At 42.5% G+C, this 20071-nt stretch overlaps 1 protein-coding gene across 1 annotated transcript in view; it reads right to left on the bottom strand.

Annotated features, from left to right (window-relative positions):
• LOC140226953 (LIM/homeobox protein Lhx5-like) overlaps positions 1-20071 on the bottom strand; it is an 81975-nt gene that overhangs the window by 9619 nt on the left and 52285 nt on the right. The window contains exon 4 of the mRNA XM_072307387.1: positions 327-501. Coding sequence (XP_072163488.1) covers positions 327-501 — 175 coding nt within the window. The remainder of the gene's footprint in view (positions 1-326; positions 502-20071) is intronic.

The following is a 20071-nucleotide window of genomic DNA, read 5'->3' as shown; positions in this document are numbered from 1 at the left end:
CTACGATTAATACGGGTTTGGTAATATTTTGATGGTAGACAACATACTTCATGTGTACGTGCATAAAATTCGCATGTGGCAAAATCTTTGCTGCATGTGAGCATTTGCGTCAATAATATAAGTGAAGATTATAGCGTAATCTATGTAATTTATAAGAACATTTTGATAACTTTTTTTACGGATAACTTTAGAATTACCCAAAACAATCACATCAACAATGCAAAGTGATTTACAATTTGTATACAAGCCAACAGCGCCAGCAATGCAAGAGATAGAATGGTTGTTGAGTTGAGTGCTATAGGCAGACGACAAAGGTATAGCCTCACCTGCGTCATAGCCAAACGGCGGGCTTCCCATCATGTCTGGGTTGTTCTCCACGTCGAAGGGGCCTCGGAGAGGGCGCATGCGCCGTGGGTTCCTGAAGAAGTGATGTCTTCTCGCTCCTAGTGCGCTGAGCTGCTTCATTCGGCGTTCCTTTGAGCGGCGATTCTGAAACCAGACCTGGGGAGCAGCGAAATGTGGAAAAATGATGATAATTTGACTGTTAGATACTACTCATGTTATGTAACATGTAACGAATTTCCTCACTTAATGAAAACTTTTAAGAAGATGCATGTTTGACAGGGAAGAAAAGAAAGATCATGTTGCTTGGCCTCACAGCATTGAGGAATATTCAGATTACACTTTTTGTGCAACTCAATTATCAATAAACAATATTGAAAAAAATGAGTGTCTACTGTCTCGTTGGTCGTCAAAGAACGTCAGGTAATGAAATATATTTCTTGATTTCTTTCATTAAGCTCAAGTCATCCTTCCGTTTCCCCCTTGCCCCTCAGCGAAATGCTTTGTGTTCAACTTTAGAGACAAATCAGCGACAGAACGTATCAACAATAAAATCTGATGGAAGTTTGCTGCGGTGGAGAGGAGGCAAGTGACAGATAGAGAAAGGGGGACAGAGAGAGGATAGAAAGAAAGAAAGAAAGAAAGGAAGGAAGGAAGAGGAGTAAAGAAAGACAGAGAGGAGGGTGAGAGAGGGAGGAGGAAGGAGAGAGAAAGAAGACTGATGATGGGGGATGCTGCTTTTTAGTCGCGGATGATGATGAGTTTACAGACGGAAGGAGCAGGTGGGTTGAGCTATGAGTTCAGCTTGTTCACTCCGCCTCGCTCCGTGTGGTATCGATCGATTGCCCGGCCGAGCAGTTGGGAGCGGCGAACTTATTGCCATCTCCCGCGCAGACGACAGGATCTTACTTCTTCTTCTTCGTGGCGGGAATTGAAAGCATGTGAGCGATAAAAGAACATACATCTATCTCGTGATTCCGTCATCGAAACAAAGATGCTAGCCACCGTGACTGAATGCATGTCGTAGAGAGTGACCATGCGTACATGGATTTTTTTTTCGTTTGTTTTCGTTTCTTGCTGTTTTGGTTTTAGTATAGTGGTTTGCCCTTTATGCCAAGAGTAGTATTACTCCCATGGTGTGTGGCTGTGACCTCGTCATAATCACATGACTAGTACCACTATCAAAAACGGTGTGCTTTCAAAGGCCTTACATAACATGAATGCAAAGGCAGTATCTGTGTGTATCACGTTCACTGATTTGTGCTAATAGAATGATCGGTGTCATCTTTATTTTCATCATTCTATTATCCCTGCGAATACTAGTATTTGTATTATCACTCACCATCAGTGTAATCTGCCTGATATAGCTGATTACTATATCAATAATGTTTTTTTTTTTATCGCAGTATTAAAAGAAACAAATGAATGAATAAATAAATAAAGAATTAAAACCAACCAACCAACAAACAAAAAGCTTGCGCATGCGTAAACAAACGCAGAATTTGATTGCGCATAGACGAAACTGGATTGGACAAATTTGCTGCACCTTTCTTCGTGGGAGCTTTCATCTCAAACGTTTAATTTTGACGGAAGACACAGAAGGGAAATTGTGACAGTAAAGACACCGAAGAAGGATCCGTAATGCAGTGGAAACCCGACGCCTCCGGTGCGGATGGCAATGTCAGATAGGATCGAATCGAACCGGCAACTCGAAATATTTTATGCGCTGAGTGATTATTCAAATTCTCTCTCAAGACGGGGGATACCATTTCTACCACAACAAAATAACATAACATGCCGTCCGTGTTTTCTTCTCACTTCCCTTTTTCCCCTCTTTCGCTGTCTCTCAAGTTCGTCACGTCAGGTTTGAGTACCGACACACACACACAAAAAAAGAGCTACCCCAACAAGGAAAGCTATACCTCGTAAATCGAAAGTCACCTGAGTTTGAGTTTCAACACGAATTGCTGTCGCCAAAATCTCGGCCATTTCGGGGTGATTCTTTTTTCTATTTTTTTTTTCTCTCTCGCTTCTTTCCTCTCTCTTCCGCGCGATTTTGAAACTGTATCCTTTGCTCGTCACCGCCGTCTTTCAGGCCCGCGTATCGTATGGTACGCGTTTTGTGACGGGGGAACGAAAACAACCTCGTACCCAACATGCCGACAAAATATGCGCGGCGGGTGCTGACGGGTATGCATGCGCGCGCGCTCCTATGGCGATGCCCTGCCTCACTAACCACCGATTTAGGGCTATTGATGGCGTCGAAGGAAGTAATGCCCCATGGAAACGTAAAGTTGTCTCTTCCTTTCTCCCTGTCTTAATTCTTCATCCCTTTGCTCTCGCCGCTCGTTCTCTTTTTTGTTTTTTTCTTCCCAACCTTTTATACCGTTCTCTTTCACATTTAACTATGTGATGATCTGCCTTCCTGTCTTAACCATCCTTCATTTTGTCTGTCAATCTGTCTATCTGCCGGTCAAACTTTGCTGCCTAAGATAACATATAGGCCTACATAAGGCTAGGATGAAGATAATAATATAAGGGAAGACAGCACTACAAAGAGCACGGCAAAAGTAGACATAACGAGCGAGACAATCAATGCCTACATTCCTGCAAACATACACACTGTTAATAATGATGATGATGATGATTACAATAATTTAACAATAATAAGAATATGCTGACAATAATAGTAACTATTCTTAAACTAAAACACAGTCATCTTTTAGCACTTTTCATTGCAATCACGCAATCTTAATACGTGTATTATGCTGTGGATCATCATCATCATCATCATCATCATCATCATTTGTGTTACTACTACTCCGCTTATACTTCTGCTGGCACTATACTATTACTCCTACTCCCACTGCCTTCATAATTCACATCATCATTGCTGTAAGAGTTATTATAAATTTGAATGACATCATAACTATCACGTATGTTAATCTATTCATTAGCACTTCGTGTCATTGTAACACTGAAGCATAGGACATCATTTCTAATCGGAGTCACAACATTTGCGCTGACGCCGGGTGAACGTCCTTAGACACCGCCCCCTGGCGGCCGGAGCGTAGACTCATCGACCCAGTATTTATATCGCTGCCAATTTGTTCGGCATGTGCCTCGCGCCCACCGTGGGGAATAGTGTGGAGGTGATTGTTGTTTTGTAGTGACTAGCGACTGACTTGTGTTCGGATGCCGATGTCATAATTCATACCGAGATTTCGGGAATTGAAGAAATTTTGGGGGTTTGAAGAGCAAGGAGGGAGAAAATACGAAAAAGGGGGTCGGAAACGAGACTCTCTCCGCCTTCGGTATAAAGTCAGAAAACAAATGCATCTCTGTATATTAATGTGTATACATGATTGCATATACACAGACATGTATGCTAACACATCCTACACGGTGTGTACGAATGAACATGATTTTACGCATGTATGTGATGACATTTATGTGTGTGTGTGTGTGTGTGTGTGTGTCTGTCTGTCTGTCTGCGTATGTGTGTAACTTTCATTCGTTGAGGGGTTTCACGCACTTCTTTTATTTCAACGAAGTTGTCATCAATTTTGAATAGCAATGATAATAAAAACAAAGAACATTTTAATATCGCAGCTACTATGAAAAGAAAATGCTTCATTGTAGGTTAGTTTTAGATATGATAAGATAGCCAAACATTTATTACAGGTGCCATTGATTTCAGTAACAAGTTGCAAATGTGGCCGTGTCGAAAGCTTTAGATCATGAACGTAGATTTTGTCATCAGTCGGAGGGTTTCTTAAATGGTAAGGTTATAATACCGTGAGCTTAAGGAAGGTCTACTTTGGAGATGATACGTGGATGTTGTTCAACTCTGCGACATAACCGGGACGGATAAGGGGATGACAAAGGATTGGGTGTTACTGCTCCGATTAGAAATATAAACGAACTGAATTAAACACGTATGAAGGACACGTGCTAATGTTAAATATTAAACTCGATGAATATTTCGTTCATTCACGACACATACAAGAGGAAAGGAAGAGGAAACACACAAACACACGTACACACACACACACACAACAGTAGAGTGGAGAAGAGGAATTAGATGACGAAAGAAACCCTAGAAATTCAGAACGAGGTTCCCATCTGGTCGTTTAGCGCCGGGGCAGCGAAATCTTGTCGACAAGTTCCCGATACAGTTGTAGATCACTGGCGTCCCCAGAGTTTCGGGGGAAGTTCTCGGCACACTTGCGCTTTGTTTGCGCGGTGTAGAGAGACGCGTCGGTATGCCAACTGTACACAAACAACCGAGTCTCTCTTTTCTCTCAACCTGTCTTTTCTTTTTGCTACTTTGCCGCTACCATGGCTTGTAACCATCGCTTTTTCTCTCACCCGCTCTCTCCTTGTCTTTCCAGTACTCTCCCGTCACACAGCCATCATGGATTCGGGCCACAGTCAGTGCTCTTGCACAACCCCGGCAGTCGGCTAGTCTTGCAAAACCAGACGATATTATATCTTATATCTCTATATTATATTATAGCTAACAGACGTTTTGGAATAAAGTATTTTCCTTTTATATTTTCACCTCTTTATTGCTAATTTTTAGAGGAGGGAGGGAAAAAACTTGGGCATTTACCTTTACATAAAGAATATTTTTGTTTTTGCTAATTCTTTTCATGTTTGTAATAATTCGACGAATTGCGGTACTCAACACTAATCTCTTCCAGATGATACCACAGCTACACGGATAGCAAAATTAACACGCGCAGGAAGACAAAAAAAGAAACAAACTAAACTAACGGATTATGGACGAGCCTAGCAACCCTTAAAGGCGATAGAAACCGACTCTGAAAAACATCTACAAAGTCTTGCTACTGATCGTCTGGCTAAGTTCTTGATCATTTTCAGTTTTTCCTTTTCTTTGTCGCCCTTTGACTCCCTGTCTCACAACCCTAGGGAGGTGAGTGGGGTTGTGAGGGGGCACGGGCGAGGCATTCCACCCAACGGTCCCAGGGGTGTGATTAGACCAGGTATCTTACGGGGTGGTGGGAGCGCTGAGTGAGACCGCGGCAAGCTTCAAAGTCGACAGACAGTGATGGAGAAAGAGGAGAGAGAGGGAGAGAGAAGGTGGAGAGACCCAAAGAGAGAGAATGGGAGAGGAGGAAGAGAAATGGGGGTGGGGTAGGTCCCTTACACCCTTCACGAGATTTGAAAGATGTCGAATAGAGAACTGTCCTCTTAAAAAGTTACTGAAGCACTTTATTCCTACCCCACTGACCAACTCCGAACAACCCCTCAACGCACAGACATGGACTCAACTAATGCACAAACTCAACACACACACACACACACACACACACACACACACACACACAGAGTAACACACATACTGTATATACACGCAAACCCCAAAGAGCACGCACGCACGCACACACACACACACACACACAACCCAACGACATCAGGGGCATGTCGATCGTTCTTTCGTCACCCTCATCTTCTGACCAACTTTTCGTTACACATTACTGAAGTACCACCCGACGATGAAACCCGGGAGTTCCTGATGGGTGAGAAATTACACCTGTTGTGCAGAAAATGACCCCAATCAAAAATGTACACCCATTATACGGTATCCTCACGGAGACACGTCACTGGCATCCTACAGTCAACCGTATCACCATTATCTAAAGACCGACTCTTATTTCCTTCTCTTAACCTTGTACAGCCAACATCAAAGCGTCATCTTAACGTCGAGCTCCTAGTCGACCAGATAAGATGACTAGGAGGAGGAGGCGTATCACTTGACGTCGACGTCATAACGGGCAGCTGAGGGATGCTGTCGAGCAACGTCAGGCTTGCAGTTTATCCCAACTTTTGAAGAGCCCCCAAATTTTGGTATGTTTCGAAAGAATATACTTATTGTGTCATTTTGCATCTGTTGACACGTTAGTTACATACTTGGTAGCCTTTAGGATCGGGGAATCTGCATGATAACTGCAAATTCTGACATGCACTGATGATCCAAGACGACAAGAAACGCCCATGAACGGTGTCATGAGTCAGCCTACATCCAATGAATCCAGCGGATGACAATTGATCACACTGCATGATTCCATGGGGGCAACAACCCCATACGACTGTTACGTAACAATGGACGTAATCTACCGTAGATGTTAACGTTTGAGAAAATGGTGTCATGTACATACCAACACGTCATCGCTGAAGACAATGAAAAGTATGGCGTGCACTCAACGTATAACGTTTAGTATGACAAAGAGTGAATAATGAGAATGCCTAAAGACGCTCCAATAATTTACACGATATTTTGGCTAAGTGCATGATTACTGTGTGAGAGCCATTTCCCCCACATATACTGTTGTAGATCAGTTTAAAAGTAGGCGTTACTCAAATATGCGTCACTCAAATGACGTCACAGTTTCAACTCTTCTATTGACATTCACACCGTCACAATTATTGTCTCCTACGTTGTCGATATCCTTGCTGCATGATTCTTCAACATGAATATGAAAGAATGCATCGAGGATCGCCTTATACGGAAGAATGAACCGCTCAGAACAAACCATACGAGCTGTAACATGGACTTCTTAAAGTGTATGGGAAATTCTTCATCTCTGATCTATATCAACGGGGTAGTCACGATCGTATATAGGCAAAGACGCCGATCCAGAAATATGCAGCGAATAATTGCGAATCAAAATGCGAATTGTGGATAAAAGTCGGCTTAGGTTGGTCGCCTGGCATACACATTCTTCACGTCTTACCGCCTTGCTCTTCCACTCTTTATACACCGCTGGCCACTCTCTTACCCCACCCCTTCCTTACCCCGGTACAGCGACACCCCCATGGAAGATCTTGAATCCCATCATAACATGTTATCATCTGGCATAGACCCTCCTGACATACGAAATTATATCATTTTCGACTCAAACAACATAACGACTGCATTAAAACGAGTTGTGACATTTTGCGGATCTAGAGCGACTTTCCCTGTTGAAACTTGACTTGACAAAGAAGTATCAGTCCAAGGGCACTTTACATAATTTCTTCAAAACCTTATTTTCAAATAATGATTCCTCATCTTATGATATCATACTCTATCTTTGTGAACCTTAGTCTTGAACTACGTAGGCGTTTTCTCCGTCTTTATCTGACACATTACCCTTTTTTTTATTTCATTGTCAAATAATGATTTCTCATCTTATCATACCATAATCTATTTTGTAAAACTTTAGTCTTAAACTAGGCGTTTTCTCCGTCTTTTTGTGAACCTTGGTCTTAAACTAGGCGTTTTCTCCGTCTTTATCTGAAACGTTACCTTTTCTTTTTTTTATAGATAAGACGGATTTTTTTCTTCTAAAATGCCTTCACTTTCCTTTCGTCATCTACGAATCCTCCAATCCTCAATTTACCCCCTCCCTCTCTCTGTCTGCCCACGAATTCTCTCCTCCTCCTCCTCCACCGCCTCGTCCTCACCCTCTCCGCCTATCATCCCAATCCGAGCTCATCATCACAGAGAGTTGGAGGCATTTTTCTAGTCCTCCATTGATGTACCAATTACCGAGAAGGTATCAACTTCGAGCCCCGGCTCGATCCTAGGGATTGATACCAATATCGCAGAGATTAGGGCAAACTTTCGCGGGGACGATGCGCGAACCGACGCCGGCTGAACGAGTCTATCTTTCCTTCTCATCCACTTTTCTACCTCCCCCTCCCTCCTCTATTTCCCTTCGCTCCCAATCCCCCTCGCTCTCATTCCTCCCCTCTATGCAAAATGTTCCCTTTCTCCTTATGCTCAAAGTTAGTTTCTTCACGAGTGTTCATTATAGTCGTATGTTGCTAGCCTTGTGTACAGCGTTGTGTGTGTGTGTGTGTGTGTGTGTGTGACATATTTTTCTCGGTAGACATTTTTTTTCTGTAGTAAAATGGAGAAGCAATTTGATGGTACAGCATCTCCACGTTATTCCTTAAGTTCTTTCTTTATTATTCCTCATTACCTTTTATTACATCGATCACACACGCATTCAAGTTTTTCACAACACATCTATCTTTGTATCACTATCTCTATATCTACGAATAAATATATTCTTAATAATTATGTGCACACATACATTATCATACGATTTTGGTTCTATCCCTTGTATATCAAATGCGAACCCCTGGTATTATCGGGTCCTCGCAGGTAGTCTTCAAGGTGTATTAGGTGGACATGAATAATGTTTGATAGTTAAGAAGTATGTCGTTTGAACATAATTTTCCTTGAGGGTAAATTTTTCCATGTTAACCCCACCAAAGTCTTTGTATTCACAATCATGACACATAAAAATTAGGTTTTCGGTTACAACATACTTTTGGTAACAAACACACTCTTTAGTATAAGTTAAGTGTATGCGTGCTTTCGTCGCTGATCATCTTCGATTTCAAATCTCAAGTTACGCCCTCTTTGCTGCAAAAAGACATGGCGATAACCCACTCTCGTCTGCCGAAGGTGACTACAAACATTCGGGAATAGGAATACGAGAATGGCGGGCTATGACGAGGGAATGAGTGACAGTTTACCCTATACTGTGTCTATACACTCTACGGCCGCTAACACCCGGCTTCTTATTCGCGTCCCATCGCTGTAACCCGTCACTGCTTTGGGCCGGACTGGCTCATGTAGCCCAGTTTGGGACGATCACAGGGGAGGATTTGGTGAATAAATCCAGGGAATTTCGGGACTTATCCAAACGATTTTGCCGAAAATGGCTCCCAAGTGGGGGCAGCGTGAGATGGCAAGGGTGGGGTAAGGGGGAGAAGATGAATTTCGTCAAGAAAGATGTCGAACAGACTGTAGTCTGGGAGAGAAGGAAAAAAGGATGGGATTGAAGAGCTGTTTAAGAGTGGCTAGGAAACGTGAAGGCACGGGAGATAGATCTTGGAAGCAATTTCTCCTTTAAGACTTGAAGCTTGAAGTCGGACACACACAAAATAAAGTAATTTGGAAATAATTCCCTGATAAGCTGGGAGATGAAGAAAATTAAGTCAATGAAGGCAGTTGGACAGACATAGAAAGAAATAGACAGGAGATATTTACGAAGATAAGCAATTGCATATATTTCCTGCTGTGAAATCCAACCAGGAGATGAAAACCAGAGCATGTGAAGATATGTTGGGGTTGTCAGGGTTTTTAAAGGTAATACTTGGCTATGTGTAGGCAGTTGATAGGAATGAGAAATGGAAATTGTATGGTAATTAAGTGTTGTGAAAGATAACATTGCACACGTGCCAGAAAGAAAGGTTGGGAAGAAACAAACTTCAATGAAATGTGACATAAAAATATGTATCTACCCCGCCCCCAAGTTGCACTACTCTGCCTGGTCAGATCTTCCCGACGTATAGATGCCAGTCCATTTGTTCAGTTGGGAATATGGGGCGGGGAAAGAATATAGACAAGACAGAGTTGATTGAGGAGACTGCGGAAGACGTTGCCTAGCAACCAGTTTCTCTCTCTCCCATCTACCGATCTGGTGGTTTCGAAGTTCCTAGCCTGGAAAATTACTATGAAGAAGGAGAGATCAGGCGATGGCTATAGAATCGAGGGGCGCGCTCGCTATACGAAAATGTCAAGATGCCGGGGAGTTTTGCCGTCTAAATCTTGGCATAACACAGTCCGTCAATACCGGATGACTCTATGGTTAAAGCCCCGATGAAGACATCCTGCGCAGTTCCTGGAATCCTGATTAGCATCGAAACTTGAAAATCAGAGAAGAAAAGATTGAGACAGAGAAGAGAGAGAGAGAGAAAGAGGAATATAGTGATATATACATGTACTGAGAGAAGAGAGGAGATGAGGCAGAGGAACACGGGGAAGATGAAAGCCAGATAGGCTGAGACTACAAGCTTCAAAGAAGTGAGGACAGAGGGAGGGTGGGCGGTAGGGCGGAGAGGGAGGGGAATGGGAAAACACTGCCATGAAGAGAAGATTGTTAGGAAACTATGGAAGAAAATGAAAAGAAAAAAAAAGGAGAGAAGAGGTGAAGAAAGTGTGTGTGTGTGTGTGTGTGTGCGCGCGCGCGCGCGCACAATGGTAGCGAGTTTAAGAATTTCGGGTCACCCCGGAAAGTCACCTCGAGGAAAAATGTGATATCAACTACATATAACAGAACATTTCCTCGCAATTTCACAAACCTGCTGCCATTTGATTAGTGAACTATGATACTTTGCAAATTCGACGAGGCCACACTGCGATAGTCGTGATCGATGTCGTGAAGCTATACTTTTCGATTTAGTTGATCAGAGAATTTTGCGAAGAAAGCTCACACTCAAAACAGATTCAACAAACTATGTATGGTAAAGTTTGGAAGACATAAGCTGCCTTCACATGAATATAACGAGATTATCCCACTCACGAGAATCTGGAGAACATTAGATTCAAACATGAGCATTATTCCTGTGTCAGAAGGTATTACAGAGTAGATCCTGTCAAAAAAGAAGTAATAATGTATATACAGTATCCCCATCGATTTGCGCGTTCAATTTTGCGAGCGGATGTCAGTAAGGACAAACATGTGAGCTGCTCTTAAAAGTCTGTAAACGTTGAGGGAAATCTCAACATCTCACAACACGGGTTATTGATCATCGAGTCTCTAGCTCGTATCGGGGTCACGTCCCCTGGGGAGATTGCAAAAGGGGAGGGGGGGGGGGGAGGTATACCCGACTTAGCCCGTCTAGTGTGCTCAGTGGTCCCCACTAGGACGCCCCCACTCTGACCCTATGGCCTCGATTCTCTGTTCACTGCCGCGCCGCTGTGGCCCCGGTGGGTTCCGGCCGTAACCCGCCCGCTTTTCGCTCCGACCTTCATACCCTCCTGAATATCACTGCGACGCATCCAGCCGTTATAAATCTCTCACGCCACAAGAACTGCAAGTGAAAGCGAGGAGGCAAATCTGAAGTTACAAGCAAAAATATGGGAATGAAAGAAGGAACATCAAGCTTTCGAGAGACAGACAAGAAAAAAAAAAATACTGGAAGCGAGTGGAAGAGAGACAAGTCGTATTTCGATTCACCGTTGTTCTTGCCAATGTTTGTAGAAAGAGATATAAATTCGTGTTTGAGACGATTCCGGCCTCTCTCGTTGACGTATATAGCAATGTACGATAGGTTATGGCATGTTGAGCATAAGCAGGGTATCAAGTAACGATTGTATCATTGTCGTTGGATCTATTAGCACAGAAAGTCGTATAAAAAGACACTAATACTGCAGTCTCCCTGCATGTTTCAGTCGGATTAATATAGGTACCTACGATTAACTTCAACAGGCATATACTCAAAGTTCGATGCTGCATCTAATAGCGTTCCGTTTGTTGACTTTCTATAGCGTATGCAGCTATAGACTGACATCGTAGGAGCTCCTGTGGCTAAGTGGATAAGACTTCGGGCAAGCGATCACGAGGTCACTGGTTCGAGACCCTTGGCTGTAATGGCTGCACCCCTGCTTATAGGAAAGACACTTTATCCCGAGTGCCCTGTCCTTAAGGCTAAACGCATCGATCCCGCGGTTGCTCTTAGCGGTCATTTAAAACACTTGATTTAAAGTTACAATTCCAGAAATGAGACGTATAATTTTGTGTGAAGTCACAATACCAATGAAGAGCTACAAATTCTTAGGAAAATGTGGTATTTTAATTCTCTGTAATCAAGGGAGAATATAATATTGAGTGGATGAGTGAATGCAAAAATTTTGGTAGAAGCGTCAGTTAAGTCTAAAGAAAATTTGACAATCCGTTTAAAAGCAAAAAAAAAAAAAAAATGTGCACATTCCTTCCACTTGTTACTGCTATTATCTCCCATACCTTTTGAAAGAGGCAAGACAAGTGCTGTTTCATTATGGTAGAAACATGAAAATGTTTTGAAATCTTTTTATATTTTTAAGTTTTCTCTTTAACATGAACTGTATGAACTTGCATCCCATTGACTGATAAACCCCCCCCCCCCCTGATCTATCTTGCATGCGGTTTCAGAATGTTGCAGCTAACAAGTTAACTGGTAAATATTTCCACCTCCTCCCCCTCCTTCCCCCCCCCCCCCCACCCCATTGTCCTGCGCACTCTTATTCAGTTCAGGATGCAGCGGATGAGTAATGGTATTAAACCTCCACAATGTATCCCTTTGCCAGTAGACCAAGAAGACAACTATCTCCGTATAACGACCACTCGTTTACAATGACCTGAAGTCATGTCCACTCACCATATTAAAGAGTTAACTGTGTAGGTATATCCAACGTCATGCCTTGTGACTTCTACACAGATTTCACTACAGCAAAAGATATTCTAACCTAGCCTTACGTGCTCCTAACACGACACTATTCATTCTGTTTTCTTTGCCTTCAGGACGTTCACTTGACAACCTACTGGCTCCTGAGCTATATATTTTTTTCTTTTCATGTACTGAATTTCACATATTCATGAATTATCCCCTGATTACACACAGTAATAAAGATGTTGATTTGAGCAAAATAATGCTGGAATCTCGGTTAAATCAAACGATGAAATATTACGAGAGAGGCATTCTGTTTTCTTTTGAAAGATACCATTGTTCATTCAAAAGGCTGTAAATATTATCCAAATTGTTCATGGTGACATATCGCCTTCGCTAAACACATGCCAAGGATGGTTTGCCAAGGAATCGAACGGGCTCAAGCGCCTACCCCGTCGGCCCAGCTCGCCGAAGGGGCCGCGCGGAGACCACGTCGCGTGTCGCTGCGTTACCCCCCGTCGCACCTGGCATTCGCCACCGGGGTTCGGCGCCCGAACCGGTAACATGATCGCACCATCGCCACGGCGTTCTTGAAATAGAAGCAGGGCCAGGGAGAGAGAAAGGAAGACACGAGAAGAGAGGGTGTGTGTGTGTGTGTGTGTGTATGTGTGCGTGTGTGTGTGTGTGTGTGTATGAGAGAAGTAAGAGAGATGGAGACAAATGGTAAGAGAGGGAGAGAGGGGAGAGTGGGAGGGCGGGACGCAGGACAGTGGGTATGTTGTTGTCGATGATGTTGTGTGTATTTGTGTGTGAATGTGAGTTTGTGTGTATGTGTGTGTGTGTGTTTGTGTGTTTGTGTGTTTGTGTGTGTGTGTGTGTGTGTGTGTGTGTGTATGTGTGTTTGTGTGTGTGTGTGGCAACGTATGTGAGACTGAGGATACACAGCATGCTATGTTATACTGCGAGACCAGACAAAGAAATAAAAGCGAGGTCCGAGAGAGTGGCATGGAGTGAGAGGAAAGAGAAAACTTGGGGGGGGGGGGACGATAAAAACAAAACAAAATGTGACAAATCAACCCAGCTAGAGTGACAAAAACCCTACGACATTCAACCTGAGCCCAAAGAAGGGATCTAGGAAAAGAAACAAAGTTTGCACGTGCAGGAGAAGGGGTAAACTGAAAGCGACACCAATGACAGACAAATTAAAGAAAGCAGTGATCTACTATACACGTGCACACAACTTTAATATCATTGTTTGTATGTTTGTTTATATGTATGTATGTATGTACGTATGTATGTTTGTTTGTTAGTTAGTTTGTTTGTTTGTTTGTTTGTTTGTTTGTTTGTTTGTTTGTTTGTTTTGGCCCGCATTCCTAGAAGAGACATTGATTGGAGATTATATGACAACGGACCCTCAGGTCATGCAGAGACGGGAAAATGACGAAAGCGATCATTTTGTGAGAATGATAGTATGAATGATAGCGTAAAAAAGGTTGATGACGAGTAACAAAAGGGGATGATTTTTATGAAACTTATCACGAAGTTCAAAAATGTGACTTGTATATTAAGCGATGAGTGTTTGAAACTTCCGGCATTTAACCTCTAAATGCTTCTATATATTACATTAGAATAACACGGAAATGGGGATAAGTTACCAACTCTGATTCTGTAAGCCTTCTCTTAGCACAAGAGCGATGGGGGTTTCAATCGAATTAAACGTTTTTCTCTTCTCTTTTTTTTCCTCCTCTTTACAAATTTTCAGGGAACATTCGTCGACGCGAACGATACCTATTCTTGCGACGATTTCCTGTCTAGGAATACAGAATGGACAACTTTGGCGAGGTTTCCCCCCCCCCCCCAAAAAAAAAAAAGAAGAGAAGATCGATTGTTACCAAACTAAGGTCTTTGTATCATACACAAATATCAGTTTTCAGTTATTTACAGTTCTCCGCAGTATGACGCTAATTTGTCATAATTATCGGGTCAACCAGTAGGGCCTACTATTTATTACCAAGCTACAAAGAATGCCCGACGATTTCAACTCGTTCCGCCGATCCCCCGGCGAGGGTGCACTTTCTTTTTTTCTGCCATCCATAAAAGACAGCGATTCCATCCTCAAAGCCGAAAACATGTTGTTTGTTTGTCGTTTTATGTTTGAGAAATACGCCACGCACCTCCCTGTGGGATTTCTTTTTCATATGTATTAAAACGCACGCACACACATACACACACACATACGCACACACAAACAGGTCTTCCTTTCCCCCAAATGGACAAAATATCTTGAAGGCGATTATGCCACCCTTCACGGAGGGGGTGATAAGCCAGAGAAGAACGACTCTCATGAGGATAGCTGTCCAAATAGTAGGCATATTCCTCTTTTCAGAGTTCTCCTTAAAGGAACGGAGAAGACAAGATAGTTCGCTGCACGCCCCCCCCCCCCAAAAAAAAAAGGAGAAAAACGAGCAGGCCTTTTTTCCTCTATCCTTTATCCCCTTCTTCTTCCCTGAAAAAAAAAAAATCCAGCTGAAATTTTCATCACAAGAATGGGTCATAATAGAGACTGCTTTCGCTACCTTTAAAATGAGGCCGAAAAACAAGTTGAGGATTTCTCTTTTTTTTTGTGGCGAAATAAAATGGTCATGTGACTTTAAAAGGACGCGGGGCACCAAGGCTGTTGTGCACGTAGTGGAACGCGCATGTTTATTCCTTTTACACTCGAAAGAATTCGGCTATCGTCTGCTTACAAAAAAAAGAAACCTATTCGTGAGGAATACAAATAAAAAACATAAGGGCGAAGTCAGCCTCAGAATGACGCTGGGTATGGTTGTTTGGATTCGTGTGAGTGCCCCGTGTATACACAATGCATGTTTTTTAATTCCGCTGTGGCTATCGACAAAAAACCGGCGGCAATTTCACGAGTAATTAAATGAAACATTACAACACGAGTCGGTCGGGGTTTGCATTCAACATTCGGGGAGTCGGAAATCGTACAAAGGCACACCATTCCGTATTACAGCCTGGAATGTTCCGCTTCTCATTTTCACGTAAGGGTCAGTGGAGTGTCTTGTATAATGCTTCAGTTTGTTTGTTTGTTTGTGTGTGTGTGTATTAGTTTGTTTGTCTGTATTAATTTGTTTGTTTTGTTTGTTTGTTTCTGTATGCATTTATTCTCACGGTGATACTGTACCATTATTATCATGGAAGACGAGTATCGATTTCGAAATCATATGTCTTAAGAATTGGTGTGTGCTAAATGACTTAGCTTTTGAAGGATGCAGATAAAATACAGATAAAACGTTTTAAAGTGGTGGAATTTACCATGTATGTGCTATTTAATGTCGTTTTATTCGATGTGGACAATGTTATTTTGTTTAATTTTGAAACACTTTTCATTGTATTCCATATTACTTGCGAAGATGGAAAGGCAAGATTGAGCAAAAGGTGTCAACTGTTTAAATGCCTATGTATTCCTGATCGGCTGCCTAGGTTACACTGCCACCAACGGCATGCGCTCTCAAACATATCTTGGGGATCATGTTTCAAAGGTGTAACGGACAATATCAGTAATGTTGTGTGATCTTTCCTGTTAGAGCAGGTCCTGTGATGACATTGACCACAATCTTACCTCTTTCTGACAGTGCATGTTAGTTTTCTTCCCTTTCAACAGAAATACGTGGAAGATGCCAAATAATCTACAAATAGGGGAAAATCAATGCAAAAGGGAGATTTGGCATTTCAGATCTTTCAACAGCCATTTACGCATTTTAGATGGAGACCGCGAAAATAAAAATATTGTCAAGTGGACACGCGAAGAGATGAGAAAATAAGCAACAGCTTAAGGTAATTTGAGAAGAAGAGATGCATACGCATAAATTCCTCCCTCTTTTTGCTTAACTCTCAGTGTCTCAAGGTGAGTTGAATCCCGAGAAATCAGGACAGTAAAGTGGTCGACAGGTCGTCTGGAAACCCAACGCCGCACGGACTCGTGTTGTGTTACGCGCTGTTTTGCCTTGTTTTGACTCGGCGCGCGGGCCGATACTTCGTTTACATGCAAATAGGTGTGTAACGCGGCCCGCTAAGGGGGACGGGACAAGATACAAGCAAGGACCCTCGGAGGGGCGGGCGTGTGTCACGGGAAATACTGTCCGCCACGAAAAACAACTGCTGCAGACCGACAGATGACATGCTATGGCGTTGCGTGTGTGTGTGTGCATGTGTGTTTGCGGCAATTAACCCTATTACTACCACTGAGAACTATATTGCATGGCACATCAGTGGTATTTACAGCAGCGGACCGAAAGGGTTACTAAAATGGCATATTATATTTCCTGTATGCTAAAGCAAAGAGTCATTATATTAGTATATTCCATGACATATTAAATACTACGGGCAATGACATTACCAATTGATTATGTAGTCTGTGAAAGTGCTTCCCCTACAAATGAAGGTGATAAGAAAGACATTTTAGTAAAGTACTGGATTGTTTTCTTGGACCCTGACAGCCACTGTTAGCGGAGTTTATTCAAGGGATGAACACCACTGGGGTATTTGCCCCCCCCCCCACCCCCCCCCCCCAAAAAAAAAACATGAATTCGTAAAGCGCACGGTATAGTAAGCCTACATGATGGGTGAAGCAAATCTTCGACAAACGTTAGACAGTACGTGGTCAGTGTAGGATTTGACTATTTGAGAGTTATAATGACGCTGTGATCAATCATGATGATGATGATAAAAAAGGGTATTGACAATATCAAAAACAATATGGTCACAATTATCATGGCCATCATGGCAATTCTAGGTCTGGGATTTATACTCTCCATGCAAATAACAATTTCGAAATATCAAAGCCTTTGACCTAACTTTCAAATTTGTCTTCTGATGTTGTCCTGAGGTAAATTTTGAGCTGTTTCTGTGTCCTCCTAATTTTCCTATACAATATTCTTCCTTTTTATCCGTTCAGATTTGTGTAATGCAATTTAAGCTCTTTAAGGTTTATGAGCATTGGTCCAGATGAAGTAAACATAGATAGTATTACTGATTATTGATCTACCTCACGATTTCAGACAATACATTGATTTTTCCTGTTTCCATCTAAACGAAGGCATTTTTAAAGCAAATTTTCCAGTTGAAAAGAGGACAGCTGACACAGATATTATGATTCCCCGAAAACGATATGAGGACGAAAGTGGACAAAGCTTCGGAATGAGAATAAGACGGACGCTTTTTATATCCCCCGGATGTTACAAGAGATGACACCCTTCAGGAGCAGCGATAGCCGCGTTTCTCCCATTCTCTCCCTCTCACTCCCTCTCTTTCTCCATCTACCTGTCCCCCCCCCCCTCTCTCTCTCTCTCTCTCTTGCAACTGCTCGCCAGAAGCAAACCAGAAACGTCTTGTTTCTTTAGGGCGTGGATGTTTGGATGTATTTAGCCTACCTGTGAGTGGTGTAAGTGTGATGTGGGTATGTGTGTTTTACGTTCGCGCGTTTTATGAGCATATCCGTACGAGCTGAATACCGTTTTAAGTCATTCATTCAAAGCGGCGCGGCGTGGAACAATGACGGATATAGAAAAAAAGGTAAAAGCAAAATAAAAGAAAAGGAAGAAGATTCGCAGATTTACCCCAGGCATGTCAGTGACTTGGTATGAGTCGGTCACTATCCCTCCTCCCCTTTGCCTTTGAGGGACAGAATGATCACAATTACAGCAAACCATTCTCTCTTCTAAAACTCCCCCCCCCATTCTTAATGCTCCCCCTCTCCCCTCTCTCCCTCTCCTGACTTTCGGCGGGAAGAGGGTGAAATCTTAGACCAAAAGCTAGGAGATGGGTTCTTCCGAGGTGTCAACGCACTTGTGTCGAAAATTGTGATGGGCTTTAGGGATGCAAAGGAGAAATGTAATTTTTCTCTGTCTCTTTGCGCCTTGTATACGTCCTCATGAACAGAGGAGAATAAGTATCCCTGCACGATTGCAAAAAGATGGCATTACATTTTACGGCAGCATAGTATTCTTCTACTTTTTTTTTGGGGGGGGGGGTAGGGTGGGGGTAGGGATACTGTGTAACCATATGTGGGGTTAGCCGGGTAGTTTACATTGGACTGAAATATTCCAGTTTCACAAGAATGACGCAGACAGTAAATGAGAGAAAGAGAGGGGGTGGGAGAGGAAAGTTTAATTAACAGATGTGGCATATCATGAAAATATTGCTTTTAATGCACTTTGAAGGCCACTTCACATCGAATGAACCTTGTATATACCCACGTAGCCACAACCTGCGCACGCCTTCCACGTATACCCCACCCCCACGCACACACCACAGCCTAAATGGTAAATAATTACCACCCTCTTAGGGTATAAAGTCACAATTCCAACACCTGTCGTATGGTGGCAGCATCCTCAACAGAGAAATCACTTCCTACACTGCTATAACGCATGACCATTTGGGGGTAAAGTATTACCTTTTGTTGGATAGCAATAAAGAATATAAAGTATCAAACTGAACGAAATGCTGAAAATTCAAAGGTTATGGCAAGCACGCGATGTTTAATTAACGTCTGACTCTCAAAAACCAAACCACCCAAAACATGAAAAAAAAAATCCCTCTATTACTGAGATGTAGAAAAGGGAGTTATTGAGATGCGAATTGCAATCATACCCTGAAAACAAAGTCCTGACATCAATAATACCGACACTCTACAGACAAACTATTTTCCCTGTTATAGGCCTACAATAAGGAGTTTTCCCTGTTATACGATAAGGCGCTATCCTCTCGGGATCTTACAGGGTCAGACAAAATATTAATTTATGGAAATATACATCGAAATCTCGAAGAGGCTATGATAACTGAACGAGGAGAGATAATGCAATGATAGACTTTAATGACGTAATATGTTGCCAGAAACCATTTCGGGGAAGAGGGGGTGGGATGAGTGTTTCGACTAGCTCTGGTTAAGGCGAGATCATATCTGCTCCAAGAACATTAAAATGATAACAAAGTTAGCCGAGTGGTAAAATCGATATAAACTTGTCCTCGGAGCGGGCGTTGAGGGCGGGAGATTGTTAAGATGTCACACACAGATAGCGCAGAATGGCAGACTTAGATGTAAATTTGATACAGCTAGAGAGGGAACAGATTCAAACATAACAAATAACGAGAGGAATAGTCAATATTGGAGGAAAAATCATGTGAAGAGGTATTCTACAAAGACACGAATGAAAAATGGAAGAAAAAGAAGAAGCAGGAGTTGAAGAGAAATGGAGGAGGGGGCGAGTAAGCAGTGTCTAAATTGACACATAATGATTTCCATATGGCAACAGCCAGGCTATCACGAGTGTCAGGGGTGCCACAAAAACACTGCTTGCTTGCTTACTGAATCATGCTGCATAGAGTCATGTTACGTTTTCGTTCTTTTTACACATGTCATTTTGTCTACATCTCTACCTTCCACATTTCTGTCTGTCTGTCTGTGAGCCTGTCTGTCTTTCAGTGTGTC

The sequence above is a fragment of the Diadema setosum genome, chromosome 4 (assembly GCF_964275005.1).
Source record: "Diadema setosum chromosome 4, eeDiaSeto1, whole genome shotgun sequence".
Classification (NCBI taxonomy): Eukaryota; Metazoa; Echinodermata; class Echinoidea; order Diadematoida; family Diadematidae; genus Diadema; species Diadema setosum.
Note: the sequence above shows the minus strand (reverse complement) of the source record. Positions and strands in the feature narration are given on the sequence as shown.